Raw genomic sequence first — 17,468 nt, forward strand, 5'->3', positions numbered from 1 at the left:
TCCTCTTCACGGATGAGTCACTCTTCAGCCTGTTCCACGCAGACGGGAGGGCCAGAGTGTGGAGGAGAGGTGTTGCGTTTCTTTTTTCCATCAGTATATATTGTAGCACTGTATGCCATTGCATTCTCCCCTGTCCTGAAGAATAAAACCACTAAAGGTGCTGGAAATATGATAATTCATGTATTAATTTGGATGTTATGGATACACAAGCCCAAGAGCTTTGGTATGTTGTATGTTGTTGTTGTTAGATTTGTGTTATTACCTTGAGTTCTACCTTGTGCCATCATTCTTCATACACTTCTGTAACATTTCTGATTATTTGTGAATGGATGTGAGCCCTGGGGTGGATGGGAATTAAGATTCAGCTATTTTTCTTCTCCAGAGAGTAAGTGTCGGCTGTGATTCACCTGTGAACTGAGTGTCATGCCAGGAGAGTTGGGAGTTTGAACCCCACAGGTGCCCTGGGAATTTTCTCAAGTGACCAAATTCCTCCTGGGGCCAGCAGACCACAATCGAGCCCCCATCATCCAATTAATCACCCAGTTCCAGTCTCCTTATTTATACCCAGTTACACCACTGAAACGGCGCTCTGACATTGAGGTGCGTCTGGTAGTGCTATGCCCAGCTCCGATCTGAGAGAGCAGACAGCTCTGATCTCAAATAGGGTTTTAACCCTAAAACCCGAAACCTGCAGCCAGAAACTTGCAACCCTTAACCCTGACAATTTCCTGAATACCGGCACCAATCCAGTTGCATCTTTCCCCACAACCGTCCACCCATCTGCATTGTTTGCCTTCACACACTCTTAATCCCACCCTCCATTACACATCACCATCTTCTCCTCCACAATCGGCTTTCCCTGCCAGTCGACAAAGATCTCCAAGTCACTGCAGTCGGATTCCAGCCTGTCAGAAGCCCAGGACTGCTAGCTCCAGCCAGCTGTTTATGTAACACAGAGGTGTTCAGCAGCCCAGTAAAGAACAACTAATTTAACCCAGAGGTCTCCTTTATTGCTAGAACACTGTTGGTACCCATCAATATTATAGTACATAAAAAATAAGCTGAATATTCATCAATTCATTAAACTGGAGTTTTATTTATGTAAAATATGTCAAAATATCAAAATAATTAGTGACCGAATAGTCACTTAAAAATTTAGTTTTTCTCATTCAACTCGTTTTTAACTCATTTAATTACTTACAGTATGCAGGGTAGAAATTGAAGTTAAACCGAGAAAATATCAGAAGCCATGTAAAATAATAATAATAATAATGATGATGATGACAGTCACGTTACAAATTAGAACATTTAAGGTGTAAAAAAGAAATTTAAAAAGTCTATTGTAAAAAGATTGGTGCCGTTTATAAACGTTGAAAACGACAGGCACTATGACCGTACAGTACAGGGAGCAGGTTGGGCGATACAAAGGGAGTGGTAGCAGCGAGTCAGCCGATTTGCCCATCGCTCCAGATCCCGTGAGATAGACAAGTGTGTTAAGGTAACCTTCGGTTGCAGTTTTGTTTTTGTTTTTGTTTTTTCCGCCGTGAAGAGTCCACTGAGCTGCATACATTTCATTAATCACAAAAGATTATATTTTTCCTTTCATTTAAAAAATCGATTTAAAAGACTGGTTCTTCCTCGTGGAGACGGAAGATTTTGTATCGTTTTTCTAGCAAATAAGATTTTTCATTAATTCAGATCATTGCCCTGGTTTCGTTTCCTCAGTTCAGAGTGACTGAAAGAAGAAAGAGACTGCGGTTAGAGTCAGAAGACAGACTCGTGTTGAAGGAATGGAAGAGGATGGGGATTCCGACAGTGATGATGTTATACGGGTTCCCGAGCCAAATGAAGATCTGACTAAACTTCTGAAGTATAAGGTGTACAAGCGGAGATGGTTCCTCCTGCTTGTGATCTGTATCCTCAACAGTTCTAACTCAATGGTAGGTATTGAAATTAGTTTTTTTTTTGTTTTAGGATTAATAAAACTAATCTAACCAGTTAATTTTTTTTATCAATAAGTGCAACCAATATCTCGTCGAGTGAGAAACCTGACTATTGTTATTGGCGTATTATGATAAATGTTTGGGATTTGGAATCAAATGATTGCTTAAAAACATAAAACAATGTACTACAGATTTTATTAGGTTAATTCTACTGTGTAGCCCAGAGATAAGATTTACAATCCGGTGTAGTATTCTGAAAAGAAGCAAAACAATTACATCAGGGTTGATCCTAAAGGATAAGAACTCAACAAATCCATTGTAGGGAATGACTTCTGACTTCTGACTAAAAGTAAGGTATGTGGTTGGGCGATGACTGTAAAGCTAAAAGGGTACGCATTCGGGTGAAGGGTTAAGTTCAGCTGCTCTGGAGTTTTGATATTGATATAATCACACATGACGCTCTCTTTAGTATTCCTGGATAGTTTTAGATTGTTTTGTCACGTGACGGTCCTTTAAACTTTGTCAGAACTCGCGTCCTGGTATAACACGATGCCCCTGCTAATAAAAGAACAAGTCAAACCACTTTTCCCTTTACACCTGAGCCGTTGAGAACTTTGTTTCAGGGCAGCACGGTGACGTGGAGGTTATCGATCACAGTTCTTGGGTTCTAGGTTCGATTCTGACTTGTGCAATTATGACATAATTATGGTTTACAATTAAAAAAATCATCTTCTATCCAATTGACAATAAATAGGTTTTGCTGAATTGGAATGTAGTGAAAATGCAATAGTTGTAAATTACCCTTTTAAGGTAGGCATGTCACTTTAAAATAAACTTTGTAAACATGGAACACAATTGATGAATTACCTTAGGTCAGAATTTTGCGGTCCTGGTACTTGATTGCCACAGACTTCTGGTTTTGGTTTGTACTCACCTCTTAATGGCTTAATTGGATTAATCATTTTCTTAATTAGGAGTTAACATGCTGTTAACATCTCTGCTCATTGACTAAGGCTGCTGAAAAAACTGCTGGGAAGACATTGCAGTCCTACAGATCAGCAGGGCTGCAGATTCCTACCCTGTATCAGGGGCTCCCACATTCAGGTCTTTATTCTGGCTTAACACTCACTTCCAGAAATCAAGCTTTTATTAATCAAATAATAGTTAATTTGAGTTTGAACATGTTGGAGGTGAGGCCCCCAGTCGTGCCACAGGAGGCCCAGTGTGTCTACAGCTGGAAACCTCTGATCTACAGTGTTAGTTCTATTAAAGATTCAGTTAAGTAAAGAGTACATATACAGCAAGTGTGTGGTTCCCCAAGAAAAGGACTGGGGATCCCTGCCCTAGAGTTCATGGAGCTGTAGCAATACTCCTTTAGATTGGCATGCTCATTTAAGAGGATCAGTGTCTCCTCTCCTTGTGTCTTTCTGCTGCACACAGTACACTAGTATTCAATTAACACTGATTGACATGCGGCACTACTAGGATGATTTTAGAAGCTTTTTAGAGCAAAATGTGCCCCTAACATTCATGGACTTCAATCTGAAGTAAATTAAAACTTCCTATTGGCTAATATTTAGTGGGCAGATACACCAAGTCCCCACCAAAGGAGAAGCTAACAACAAAAAATAATTTATCGAAAAAGATAAATTATTAAGAATTATTTGTGACTTTATCACATAAATTTCCTTGTAAAATGTACTTTTTGAAAATTGTTTGTATCTTTGTCAAATAACTGGGTTCTCAAAATTAACCTGCGGTCCATGTGGGTCCTAATGCCCCAGTATAGTGATGGGGACACTATACTGTAAACAGGCGCCGTCCTTCGGATGAGACGTAAAACCGAGGTCCTGACTCTCTGTGGTCATTAAAAATCCCAGGGTGTTTCTCGAAAAGAGTAGGGGTGTACCCCGGCGTCATGGCCAAATTCCCCATTGGCCCTTACCAATCATGGCCTCCTAATAATCCCCATCTATGAATTGGCTACATTACTCTGCTCTCCTCCCCACGGATAGCTGATGTGTGGTGAGCGTTCTGGCGCACTATGGTTGCCGTCGCATCATCTAGGTGGATGCTGCACATTGGTGGTGGTGGGGGGGAGCCCCCATTACCTGTAAAGCGCTTTGAGTGGAGTGTCCAGAAAAGCGCTATATAAGTGTAAGCAATTATTATTATAATTATTAAATCAAAGCAACTGGTTACCTCAAAGTCATTAAAGTCTGCCTGATGAATTTTATGTCCTTTTCTGCTTTTTGTCAGGCTGATATCTCATTCCATTATAGCTTTGTCATTTTCTTCATAAATTCATACTGTATGTCAGATTCTGGTCTCTAACCTCACTAATTTAGTATTTGGATTATTTTGATCGTACAAAATTGACAGTGGTATAATACATCATGGTTATCAAAATAAATCTATCACACTATAAATTCTGAGTATTAATTGTTTTTGGCATTATATTGTAGAGTTACTGCCCCTTTGTATACTCATTGTAATCCCTGTTTTTAATGCTGTGTTATAATAAATCCATTCATCCATCCATTTTTAATGACTTTAACGTTCCAATTAAGGGGCACAGGAGAGCTATAACCAATACTAGCAAGCAATGGGCACAAGGTGAGATACACCATGTACAAGACTCGAGTCTGTCACAGGACAGACAGACATAATCACACCAGAGCCAGTTTTACCAGAAGCCAATTAACCTTCCAGTATGTTTCTGGACTGTGGGAAGAAACCCGCACAAAAACAGGGGAGATAGCACCACAGGTCCAGAATTGAAACCAGGGTCCTAGTACTGCAAAGCAGTCTTACTAACAACTACACCACAGTGCCACTCTTATTACAATACGTCCTTCATGGTAATTATTCCTGCCATGCGTATGCAACATGGTATACAAATTGAGGTTTGGAATTATTGATGTTCACCAAGAATGGTTTCTTTTTAAAGCATATGAAGTTGGCTTATCTAATAGAAAATCACACCCCATGGCTTAAACAAGTAGTTACCACTGTTTGACCTTGTTGTGTAAAGACCTGCCATTTGTTGCCAAAACATGCATAGTAGTCTTGTTTTATTTGAGATACATTTCAGCCAGCTGTATGTGTGTATACAATAGTTTTTTTCGTTAACTGAGAATTTCAGTGTAATGCCTTGCCTCAGCTGCTAAGGTTGTGGCCTGTGATTAATTCCTTTATTTAAGCAGGAGTGGCTGGTAAAAGTAAAATAAGTATTTCCTGTATGTTAGTATAGGAGCCATTTTGAGACGAGAATCTGATGAAAATGCTGTGGTTAAAGGTTATGTCAAATCAAGTGACTTTGCAGTTAGACTAGCTCAATGGTCTACTGTAGTTAACTGAAACTTAATAAAAAAGCATTTAACTTTTCCCTGTAATACAAATCTATTTAATTTTTTACTCCTTTGTATTTCCAGAAAATTTTCATTTTCATTTTTGCAAATAAAATTGTTGTACAATTGTTTACAGAGACAATTTCTACCCTTATGTGCAGCAAGATCCCCATGCATTTTCATACATGCTGTAACAATGTTTTATTTCCACATTAGGCTGAGAAAAATAAGCAAGAAGTAAAGGCACCATATTTAGAAGGCGTTGTTACAGGATATATTTATCATATATGTCTGTAATCGTTGTTAATTAATTTATGCATATCCATAAATGTAATGATCCCGCGCCCGGCCCGGGAGTGGCTCCCAGCCTGTGGTTGCCATGGGCAACGGCAGCATTCCCACAAGTGCTCACCTACCCGGCGAGCCTGCAAGATCGAGATCAGGCTGCTTGTCTGTTCGTCCGGTTGCCTTTCAATCAGGCAGCAAATCTACTAATCATCGGCTAAAGAGGCTACTAATCTACTAATCTTTGACTAAAGAGGCTACTAATCAAGCCTCTAATTATCACCCACATAAAGGCTTGATTCACAGCTTATTTGGCACTCTGTCATTGGGCTACTGACGGCCATTGGCGATCAGATCCGTTTACATCCAAATACAGATTGAGAACTCTGTCAAGAACTGTGTCAAGCACCGCTTAAGCCGTCAGTCTCCTCTGCTTGGAACCTGGGCATCTTAGCTTGCCAGACTTAAATCCTGGGCAGCCAGACTCAGTCTATATCTGCTTGAAAACTGGGCAGCCTCGCTGGTCTGCCTGAACCACCGAGCTACCTGGCAGTTTGGAAGACCCAGGCACATCTGCTGCTGTCAACCCCGTCTGCCTGAAACCCCGGGCAGCCTTTAACCTGACACCAGTCTGCCTGAAAAACCCCAGACAGCCCTTTCTACTCCTACACTTGTTGCATTTGACTCTCCCTGAATACCCTTGGAGATACCCAGAGCTCTTGGATCTTGACTTGCTATTCCGCACAGCACCACAGGTACTCGCGGCAAAACAAATGATGCATAAAATGATTCTCAAAGGCAAATTGCTTGTTTGCATAGGTGTTAAACTGTTGTTGAATTACGTTTCCAGAAAGCTTGTTCATGTCCAGACAGACACTTACAATAACATAGGTTTTGTCCTGAAAACTGTGGTGGTTTTAGAAACTTTGATAACAGTAAATAGATACATAGATTATATCTTACTCTGGTATTACAGAATATATGTATTAAAGTGCAAAATTAGCAGTGTATTTTAAAATGTTATTATTAAATGTTAACATTTTTAAAAGTTATAAAATTGTTATAAATAAGGGGTTACAAAAAGGTGAATGGTGAAAATGGCCTTGTGGAATAATCAATAAGTAAAATAAATAATCATAACCCCCAAATTGTAAAGATTGACAAAAATAAACCAGAGGAATTGGTATAATTAGAAACATTTGAGATGTTCGTTCCCTGGCACAGCTTTGACGAAAAGAGTAATAAATCAGCACACCAGGTTAAACAAATATTTATTAATAATGACATTAACACACAGTTAGAACACGTAACACAAAATATAACATACAAGTCACTCTACAAGTTTCTCTGTTTATGTCTTGGAGGCCTACATCCTGACCAACCAAAATATTCAAATTCTATATAATATCTAACAGGCCAAAAAAATATGATAAACCTGCCTTCTAAACCAAATAGAATATGACCTACAGTTGAATCTCTCTATATATATCTGGATGCTACAAAGTTACTGGGAACCTATCCATAGTCTAAAAAAATGCATCCACTAACTAGAAGAGACTATTTATAACCTAGGGATTCTTTATAAAGGAAATCAGTTTTCTTAAAACAACAGAATGCCATGATCTCTTCACAAGGTTCAAATACTCATTTTGTAGTCTTAAAAGCTGATCGGAACAAGGACATCCTTCCAGACACTGTTTCTTCTCTCTGCTCTGTCTCCACTCTCCTCTCTTTTTATCCTCTGACTCTTAATCACTTGCCTGGAACTTAATTAACCAAGGGACACCAGACAATTCCTGTCTCAATAAACTCAATAAACAGCTCACTTCCTTTCTTGATTTGAATCTCCTGAGAACTGCAAATGTTGACACTACCTAGATGTTGACTATTGTCTCTAAATTGTCATTTATTTGTCTCTAAAAAGCCCCTCCCAACAGTATAAAGACAGTATAAACAGTATTGCTAAACGTTTGCATCATGCAGCACTCTGCTTACACTTTTATTGTGCAGATGCAAAGGAAGAGTACTTGGTATATCTAGCGTGCCCACATCACATGAAATTATGAAACACAACTAGTGCTTCTTCCTGCTCTCTGAGAAATTCTGCTCGGTGCAGAAATCTGGTGTCAGCTGTAGTTCTGCAATTCAGGTGACTGACCATACCACACAATATTAAATATGAAAGGGGAAGCAGAAGATTAGAAAGGGAAATCTGTTCAAAAATATCTTAGAAAACGTTAGCTTGCATTACTATGTAACTAAGAATACAATTTTGTTGGTGTGCTGAAATCTGTGGTGTGACAAACAAGAACTCGTATATCGCAATATTTTTGTATAAAATGCCCTTTGGATCTATTACAAAATATTTTAGAAATCTATTTGTTTGGTCCATTACTCCTTATTCAGGTTTATTTCTTCACTTAAGTGTAACTTCTTGTTATGCTTAAACTCTAATCTAATCTTTCTGACTACTTTTCAGAACCTCTCAAGAGGTAGAAGCTGGGGCAGAGTTCACTCTTGTTTGCTGTAATACCTAAATCAGCCAATGTCTTTTTATATTCTATGTATGTGTTTGGGTATTACTTTAACACTTGTTATATTGATCTGTATTTCAGAAGCTGGTTGTCTTTCTGTTCTCAAATGATAGCTGTGTCTCTGTTTTCAGCTATGGTTGAGTTTTGCTCCAGTTGCTGACCAGACAGCCCAGTTTTTTCATGCCACTCTGGATCAGATTAACTGGCTGTCACTTGTTTACATGGTTGTAGCCATTCCTGTGAGCTTTGGAACAACATGGATGCTTGACACTTTAGGACTGCGAATGTCGGTGAGTTTTAGAAAATGCTATATCTGCGAGCTGTTACTGCAGTGTCTTTTTAAATGTATGAGTCTAACTTAATTTTGCATCATGCTCTCTGTTTACACTTAATTTGTGCAGTCTTATTGGCTGCTTTATTTATGAACAAAATTGTAAAGCATTTTATTTCCTATGAAATAATATAAAGTATTGTTGCTATATGAACGAGATCTTACTTTTTATGTTGTGCATCTATAGTGTTGTCACCACTACAGAAAGCTCATTCTAGCTAATGAGCAAAAAGGAAATGAAATTAAATGCAGTATTTCTCAATTCCTTTCTTCTATATGTTAACCAAGAAATTGCTTCTGTTCAAATCAATCATCCAAGGTAGCAAGTTCTCATCTATGATTTCTACCTCTGTTAACATTTTGCAGCAGAGCTGCACTTCAGTAGGGGAATATGTGTGTAATCATTTTTAATAAAAAGCAGCTTAAATAGTAATTTAATACTGGGTTACGTTCGTTTTAGTTGAAATAATTGTTAATAGGTGATTGTCTCATACAGTAAATTTAAAACTTAAGGTATTGTCAGAAGGAATTTTAGGTGTTTGCTTGGTGCAGAGAGTCATGTGAATGCAGGAAGTCCCAGGGGTGATTGTTTTCTTAATTATCTATCATTTTGTGTCCTCCATCCTCTTGGGCTGCAGCTGATACTCAGCTCCTGGCTTAACATGTCCGGGAGTATCCTTCGCCTCGTCAGCATTCTGGGGCTTACCCCTTACACCCTTGGAAACTACCCCATGCTGATGGGTGGACAGAGCCTGTGTGCTCTGGCTCAGCCACTGGTCATCTTCTCGCCCACCAAAATGGCAGCACTCTGGTTTCCAGAACACCAGAGAGCCACTGCCAATATGCTCGCCTCCATGTGTAAGTGACTGAGGAATGTTTTGATGCCAGGAAAGTGGCTGTGATATCTTCTAGTCAATGCAGTCCAATTTGAAGAGTGTCTACCACTGTGAAATAAAGCATCTTTGATCCATAAACACCTGCCTGGAAGTAATAAAATGGCTTAAAACCTACTTCCACAAATGATCAAAGACCAACTCAGACTTAAACTCTTTAAATTACAAATGGGAACTTTAATAAGAAGCTGCAGTTAATACATTGGCAGCTAAGAAATGGCCAAATATAGACCACTCTATCTGTATTTCTATAATTCTCTATAATATGGGACCTTGTATTTATCATCATATTGATATTAATATATTGAAATGTATATACTGATACTGTACTGTACATTTACCAAATTGCAATTTCACCTAAGACTGCTGTGATGTCCGAGGTTTGTATTTCTGTACAGTAAAATACAGAGTAAAAACACAATTTAAATTTATATCTAGGGTAAAATAATATGTGTGACAATATGTTAAATCATATCACATAGTTTCCATTTTTTATTTTTGTTGCAGCAAACCCTCTGGGAATTCTGCTTGCAAACATCATTTCTCCTTTGATTGTTAAGGACAAAAATGAAATTCCGTTATTGGTGAGTGCATTGTTGGGGAAAAAACTGACACTTTCACAAAAGGAAATCAGATATTCTGGGGTAGAGATGTCATCCCTGAAAAAAGGATTATTTCTTTAACTTTTTTCCTTCTACACAAACCTGAAGCTGAACTAAGCTGAAACTAAGTCTAACTCATATGACTCATATTAATGCAAAATCAACTTTATCTATCATCTTTCTGACCAAATTGTTTCCTAAAATTAACCACTTATATTTTACTGTTCATTGTGAAAATATTTTTAATACAGTGATTTTGTGCTGATTAATCTAAAATTAATTTGAAATGTTTTTTTTTGGGTTGTAGCTGGGAATTTATACTATTCCAGCTTCCATTGTCTGTCTCCTAGCAACACTGGGCATCCGAGACAGCGTTCCCCCGACACCCCCTTCTGCCAGTGCTGAAATATCCAGTTCGGAGCCATTTTTTGCAGGAATAAATCTGGTAAAGAGTTAAAAAATGGATGTAATCCTGAATGTCTGCTCTACTGTGATAAGAGAAAGATGATGATAACGTTTTGGTAATTTGAATTAGGTGTTTCATTCAGATCAGTTTCGGATGTCTCTAGTAGTTCTCTGAACATTCTGAGATGTTTGGGAAAGAGCTCTGTCATGTTTCTGGTTCCTGTTTTTCTCAGAAGTGTCTGTAGAAACACTTGGTGTTCATGATTCATAATCGTACTCATTTTTTGTAAAGTATTACTAATAGCAATAGCAATAGCATACGTATCACTAGTATTACTAAAAACATGCAGTAAGTATTACTTAGTAATGATATAAATCTAACTCATAATATCAGTTTTAAATAAGTACATTTTGGCAAACCTTTTTTTACCTCTAGAAGAAACTGGAAGAGTAACAGGTAAAAATATTTCCTAATTTTTGGAAACTAAACTTTTGATTCCAGAAGAAAGGCAGCAATATATGAAGATATGAAATTGTGTAAACTAATACAATCCCATAAGCAATTGTCTCGGCAGAACACTTCAAGCAAATTCTATTTATTTCTATCATTTGTATCAGTGAAACTGCATCATCAGATTTGATTTAAAAAATAAAATGACAAAAACACTTTTTTTCAGAATACATATCATGTGCTGATTCAAGTGATTGAGCGCTTACAATATGTTACAGTGCTGTGTTTTCACAATTAACATCTTTGTTGGGGAGTGGGATATGTAGGTGATGGTGCTAATATGACTTTAAGAGCATGTACTGTAGCTTACCTAAGGTTCTGTCTTTGTTTAGGCTGAAGGGAAAGTAGGAGTGAGCCAGGCTTGCACAAACAGAACTTGATGCTGAACAACATTCTTCTATCTGCTCTTTGTCTGCAGCTGCTAAAGAACAAAGCATACATGATTCTTCTGCTGTGTTTCGGCTGTGGGATTGCCATTTTCACTTGCTTTTCCACACTGCTGGAGCAAATGCTATGCGTTAAAGGATACTCAAATGTAAGTAAATAAAGGATCCAAACATCAGTATCTCAGACTTACAGTTTAACAGTATTCTTGGTCCACTGTGAAGGAAGGCTGCAGGCACACTAATCAGAACAGACTTACCAGAATGAAAAGGCACATTTAGAGCAGAAGCCAGACCCTATAATGCAGAAATCACTTAATGAATATAACCTGTTTTTTAAGTCCACTGTTACTTTAACTAGCCAGTTGTTTTGAGATTTGGTTGGGTTTGTTCACAACTATTATATTCTTGCCTTTCTGTACAACAGCAGCCTCTGGTTTGCTTGGTGCCTGTAAACGTGCAGTATGAACAGTAAAAGTTGGCTCTGATACCTTAGATCTGCCATCAGAGCTCACAATGTGAAAAACAAGTGGGTGACTTGATGGTGTATGTTTCAGTGGTTGGATGTAATTTTACATTAGGAAGTGTTGTAAAGTAGCTCCAAGGTAGAAGTGAATACGTCTGACTTGCAATCAATTATTCCATAGTGAGGGTACATAAAAAGGAAGAAAATAATCAACAATTCAAAACTGAAAAAGGAAATCATACTGATTACTGAAGACATATAAAACATTGTTAGAAAATTCAGTACATTTATAACCTCATGATCTCCTGAGCTGTTAAGTACTGACGTGGTAAAATGCTGATACAAGAAATACGGAATGAATGACTGCCTTTATTTCATTAAACAGGAATTTGCAGGACTTTGTGGTGCCCTCTTTATTGTGTTTGGTATACTGGGAGCTTTTGTTTTTGGGATGTACGTAGACAGGACAAAGAATTTCATAGAAGTCACCAAAATCAACATGTGTCTTTCCTCACTGGCCTGCATTGTGTTTGCTGTGGTAAGTTGAGTTTGAAATGAACATATTAGTTAATTCCTTTTTATGGATTTGTATTTTAAAAAGTTGGTACCCGCACATACTTGCTGTACAATATTTTAGAAATGAAAATTTTATGACACAAAATTGGCAGTTCTACACTCAATGAGCTTCCCTAGTCAGAGTGCAGATCTGCTCAGATTAGTCCTACAACCTGAGAATCACAAAATTAAATCCATGCTGTTCAACTTCCGAAGTTTTGCTAAAACACCCTAATGGTAGTATGGATGACTGAGCGAGAAGTATGCATTTATGGGATCTTTCCTGTCGATGTTTTCCTTGCTTTTGTTCGACCAACAGGTATCTCAGATGGAACAACAGAGCTATGCGGTGGCAGCTGTTTGCTCTCTTTTTGGCTTGTTTGGATTCTCAGTGTATCCCATTGCCATGGAATTATCAGTAGAGAGTTCCTATCCCGTTGGAGAGGCAACATCTGCAGGACTCATTTTCATATCTGGGTAAAGAAGGTCTCTTCCAAGATTTTAGACATTTATTCAAAGTGATAGTTTAAAAGGGATAGCTTTAAGCCTATAATATTTATGTCTTCTCTTCACAAAGCAAAAAATGAAAATTAGAATCTCATTCTGACTTATCTGTGGAGTTTACAAAGAAGTCTTTTTGCAAAAGGTTTGCCTCTCCCTGGGTCTTTAGATTGCACACATTTCTCTTTATTTCACTGGTTGTTTAAGTGGGTTTTCTTCTATGTGTAAAGCACTTTTTGAATTGTTATAATTGTCTGTGCAACTAGACCAACGACGTGTCCTAATATCCGTACTTGCAGTCTCATGTCTTTCACATGCATGTTTCTGCTTGGATCGGCAAAGGCTTAGGGTGTCACATTTTCTAAATTGTGTTTCAATTAACCCTCTAACCCTTCTGATATGTCCGCATAGGAGCTGACATCTCTGAAGGGAATTACCCCAAATTCCTTGCAAAATTGTGATGTTTCATATTCTAACCCATCACAGCTGTGGGAAGTTGCCTGAATAAAATATTCATGTGTTGATACTAGAGCTTTAGTGTGGCTTTTGGGACACGGCCTAAGTCTTAACTCTTTAGTTTTGGACATTACATTGACTCTTACATCACAGTCTTTGTACTTAGCAAATCAGAACTGATGTAATTAGAATAAAATGAGCGAAATGTTTTAATTCCTTCCTAATGCATCTCATTGCAGACAAATCCAGTCCATTGTCTTCATTATCGTGTTACAGCTGCTGACTAAGCCACTTGCAGATCTGCCTTATTCAGCCTGTGCACTAGGAGATAATTCTGCCTTGAGCTGGAAAGGTAAAATGCACAGTCTTAGACCTTTGTCAAATTAAAATATCAGAAACCTTTTGGCTGATCTTTTTTATCATCATTACAGTTAGAGCTGACCTGATGGTGCAGATAAACCTTTGAGAAAATGCTTTTAGCACCTAAAAGTGCAGCATGATACTACAACATTCAAATTTTGAAACAAGATGATGTACGGTAAGAAAAACTGTGGAAATACATGATGTTTCAGATAACAATATGGAGAATAGGGAGCTAGTCAAAAAGATATAATTAAAGTGTGTCAAAAACCACAGAATTGAATTTTGGGAATCCAAAGGTTCCAAAGCACTTGGTTGTCATGTGTATAGTGGGCTGCATACTAACATTTTTAAATCTCAGTTCAAAAAACAAGAAAGAGGAACAGCTGTTGCAGAACTGACTCTTTCCACAGTGGTTTTAAATAAAGCAGATGTGATTTTAAATAGCCTAAGGTCTTAACATTCTGCAGTTCTTTTACGGGTCTTCAAGGAGTAATGCACACGTTGCCACTTAGTGTTTCTCATTCTCTTGCAGTGCCAGCTCTGGTGATGGCAGCTTTATGCTGTGTGGGAACCTGCTATTTTGTCATCTTCTTCCACACAGAATACAAAAGGCTGAAAGCAGAAGAAGCAGTGTTTGAAGGGAATAGCAATGAGCTGAAGGATGAGGCTGTTAATGAAGGAGAGTCAGGAGTGACTTCTACAGACAACCAGTCTCCCAGGCTTTAGCAAAGAATTCTGCATCCAAATCTATTGTGTCATTACAGAAATCTGATATAGGAAAATAGTACATTTGTTTATATATTTTCTTTTATCTAAAAGGTGTAGTGCTGTGTGGCATGATTTCAAAAATGCATACAATTTTGTTTGTATTTCTTCCTAAATTTGTAACATACCGTACGTGTTGGTAACTGTAAACCTGCATGTGGTTTTACGTGGGGGTGTGTTCAGCGTGGAGGTGGAGCTCTGGGTGGCAGCTGTGCTTTAACTAAGGACGAGCCACAGCTGTCGGGGCCCTTTAAGACACACTGAGCACTTCCCCAGAAAGACGAGCAACCCCCGCAAGGGGAGAATGCCAGGGATAGGTCCGCAGGGGATTGTGATGAGAGTGTTGAGGCCGTCGTTTTTGCATCATTTTCTTTTCTTTTTCTTTTCTCCTGTCCCGCCGCCTGTCTCCCACCGGGGCAGGTTGCGTTTTCCCTCCCTTTTCCCGCCATGTATCTCCACTGGGGCGGGTTGAGTTCCTTTTGTTTTTGACCTTGCGCTCCCTTTCTTCACCAAATAGGGATGGTCCAGACTAGATCCCACTGTTCCAAGAAATTCTTTTTCCCCCAGGCTGGACCCCGCTAGTTAGGGACAGTCCAGCCTGGACGCCGCTGTTCAAAGTGGTGCATTTTTCTTTTTTCCTTTTTGTTTTCTTTTTGGTTTTCAGTAACCTCAAACTGGTGCCTCCACTCCCTCAGATGGGACGTTGACTTTTACTGGTGTTCACCACAGCTTCTCCCGAATAACATTGTTACACTGCAATAATAATTATATTATCCATCTTTAAGTGAATTTGCAATAATATATGTAGAAACAACTGCTTAAAATGTTGGAAGTAACAAACTATGTACAAATGTATTTGAAGCAGTGATTGTATTGATTTCTTAAAATATTTTAGGCATGGTGATTTATTAGGAAACACTATACTGCCCTACTGAGCATCTTGTTTCCATCTTGCATGGGTCTTCAAATGGAATGGATTCACAGGAGCTGTGAAGAAAATATAGCAGCCTACCTTTTCCTCCTCTAAAAGAGTTTTAGTTATTTGAGGGCATGTGTTTCCTCAATCAACACAAGGAGCTTTATCTTTCAGATGGAAGGCTTCTCAGAAAAGATTAATGTTTACTTCAAGTCCTGCATAACAAAAGTTTTAAATCTAAACATATGTCTCCATCTTAATTGAGTTCTGAATTCATTAATTTCATATTACTTCTGAAAAGTAAAACACCGTAGTGTAACAACGTAGCCTTTGTAAACAATTCAGTTTGCATTAGCCAAACCTGATGAGTCAACTGTAGTTTAATTATTGGTTCAGTTCTAATACATAGATTTTAAGGAATCTGACATGATAAGGTACAGTCTCAGAAATGTTGGTGAAAGGTTACCCTCAGGTTACCGTGATCTTTGCTTCTCAGATTCTGGAGTTCAAACAATTACAAATCAAAGCTGTATTTTTTGTAACTTTTTATTACTAATGTTTAATACATTTTATACTTTTTGAAAAACTACCAGCTTGTGTTATATTATGTGAAAGTACTGTATTCGAAAGGACCATGTTCTGCTGCTAAAATAATCACTAATCCATGTTCATAATAAGTAAATCTTATGCAAAATGTTCCTTATTACATATCTTATTTACTTGAATAATTACTTATATTTATGTAGTGTTCTTCACCTCAAAAGAATCCCAAAACATGTCCCAAAAGAGGACCTACTTCACCTCGGAAGCACCCGACTGGAAGACTCTTGGCAGCCATTGTGTCAGGAACACCACTACACAACAGATCAGAATGGGAAGTGAGAAATTGCTTTACTAATTGAATTAAGGGGGAATATCAGGAAAAGCAGATTCTACAAACCCAGAGTGGTGTAAAGCCAGGACACTGGAAAAAAAACAATTTAAAAAAATGCAATGGAATCCTTTTATGACAAGGTAGTCAGGACCTCGGTCTAATATCTTATACTAAGGACAGGCAAAACCTTCTGTGGCGTTCTCTGTAACCATACTAGGTCATTGATTTAGAAATTGTGGTTCAGAGGGAACAGTGCCATCTACTGCTCCACCAACGCTACTTACAGCAAGAATCTGAATTTCCTTGGAGATAATAATAATAATTGCTTACACTTATATAGCGCTTTTCTGGACACTCCACTCAAAGCGCTTTACAGGTAATGGGGACTCCCCTCCACCACCACCAATGTGCAGCATCCACCACACATCAGCTATCAGTGGAGAGGAGAGCAGAGTAATGAAGCCAATTCATAGATGGGGATTATAAGGAGGCCCAATAGGAAACTTGGCCAGGATGCCAGGGTTACACCCCTACTCTTTTCGAGAAACATCCTGGGATTGTTAATGACCACAGAGAGTCAGGACCTTGGTTTTATGTCTCATCTGAAGGACAGCACCAGTTTACAGTATAGTGTCCCCGTCAATCTACTGGGGCATTAGGACCCACATGGACCACAGGGTGAGTGCCTCCTGCTGGCCCCAATAACACCTCTTCCAGCAGCAACCTTAGTTTTTCCCAGGAGGTCTCCTATCCAGGTACTAACCAGGCTCATACTTGCTTAGCTTCAGTGGGTTTCCAGTTGTGAGTTGCAGAGTTATATGCCTGCTGGCAGAGCTCTGATTACAATACTTACTGAGGCCAGTTTTTCTATGTTTTTGAGAACTGACATGATTAGGCTACAGGGTGGTAATGCAGCTGCCAATAGTTCACTGGAAATATGGTGCTTTGCCAATTTTTTCCTCCATCTGCTTAATTGAACATTCATTTAACTAGTTCTGATTCCAATCCTGTATTACCTCTGTGTCTCCTAGTTTTGGTTCTGACTGGGCCTTAAATCATCAGTAATAATTGGTGCCTGTAACTTATCTGCTTGGTGTTCTGCTGTTTTTCTTTGCACTCAAATGATGGTTTCAAAAATCCTTTAAAGTCCATTGTTTACAACAACTTCAGAGCACAGAACTTTATGCAGTCTCTCCTCCACTTGCTAATTAAGAATTTGCTCACTTTAAAGCTTTTTAGTCAGAAGTGATTGGTGATCAATTGGTAATGAACAGACACTACATTAGGGTGGTGTGGTGGCTCCATGGCTAAGGTGCTGTGCCTGTGGCTGGAAGG

The 17,468-nt window shown here is 38.5% G+C and overlaps 1 protein-coding gene across 3 annotated transcripts; it reads left to right on the forward strand.

Moving 5' to 3' along the window:
• The first annotated feature begins 1,407 nt into the window (after window positions 1-1,407).
• Window positions 1,408-15,848, forward strand: slc49a3 (solute carrier family 49 member 3). Of its 3 annotated transcripts, XM_088632272.1 has the most exons (11): window positions 1,408-1,498; window positions 1,726-1,940; window positions 8,244-8,402; window positions 9,082-9,301; window positions 9,844-9,920; window positions 10,246-10,383; window positions 11,273-11,389; window positions 12,089-12,241; window positions 12,578-12,735; window positions 13,455-13,567; window positions 14,111-15,848. In XM_088632272.1, the coding sequence occupies exons 2-11, from the start codon at window positions 1,791-1,793 to the stop codon at window positions 14,302-14,304; spliced, it is 1,479 nt and encodes a 492-aa protein (XP_088488398.1). In that variant the 5' UTR covers window positions 1,408-1,498; window positions 1,726-1,790; the 3' UTR covers window positions 14,305-15,848. The 3 variants fall into 3 exon arrangements, with proteins under 3 accessions (XP_088488398.1, XP_088488389.1, XP_088488408.1); XM_088632263.1 differs by lacking the exon at window positions 1,408-1,498 and having other exon boundaries at window positions 1,505-1,940; XM_088632282.1 differs by lacking the exon at window positions 1,408-1,498 and having other exon boundaries at window positions 1,801-1,940; window positions 8,344-8,402.
• Window positions 15,849-17,468: the final 1,620 nt, after the last annotated feature.

Source organism: Lepisosteus platostomus, chromosome 1 (genome assembly GCF_059453375.1).
Source record: "Lepisosteus platostomus isolate fLepPlt1 chromosome 1, fLepPlt1.hap1, whole genome shotgun sequence".
NCBI classification, from domain to species: Eukaryota; Metazoa; Chordata; class Actinopteri; order Semionotiformes; family Lepisosteidae; genus Lepisosteus; species Lepisosteus platostomus.

Excerpts from the sequence above, each read along its gene's own strand:
- slc49a3 (XM_088632272.1), top strand. The coding sequence starts at position 1,791 with ATGGAAGAGGATGGGGATTCCGACAGTGATGATGTTATACGGGTTCCC. Across the intron at positions 9,302-9,843 it reads CAATATGCTCGCCTCCATGT|CAAACCCTCTGGGAATTCTG; the intron begins GTAAGTGACTGA and ends TTTTTGTTGCAG. Across the intron at positions 12,242-12,577 it reads CCTGCATTGTGTTTGCTGTG|GTATCTCAGATGGAACAACA; the intron begins GTAAGTTGAGTT and ends TTCGACCAACAG.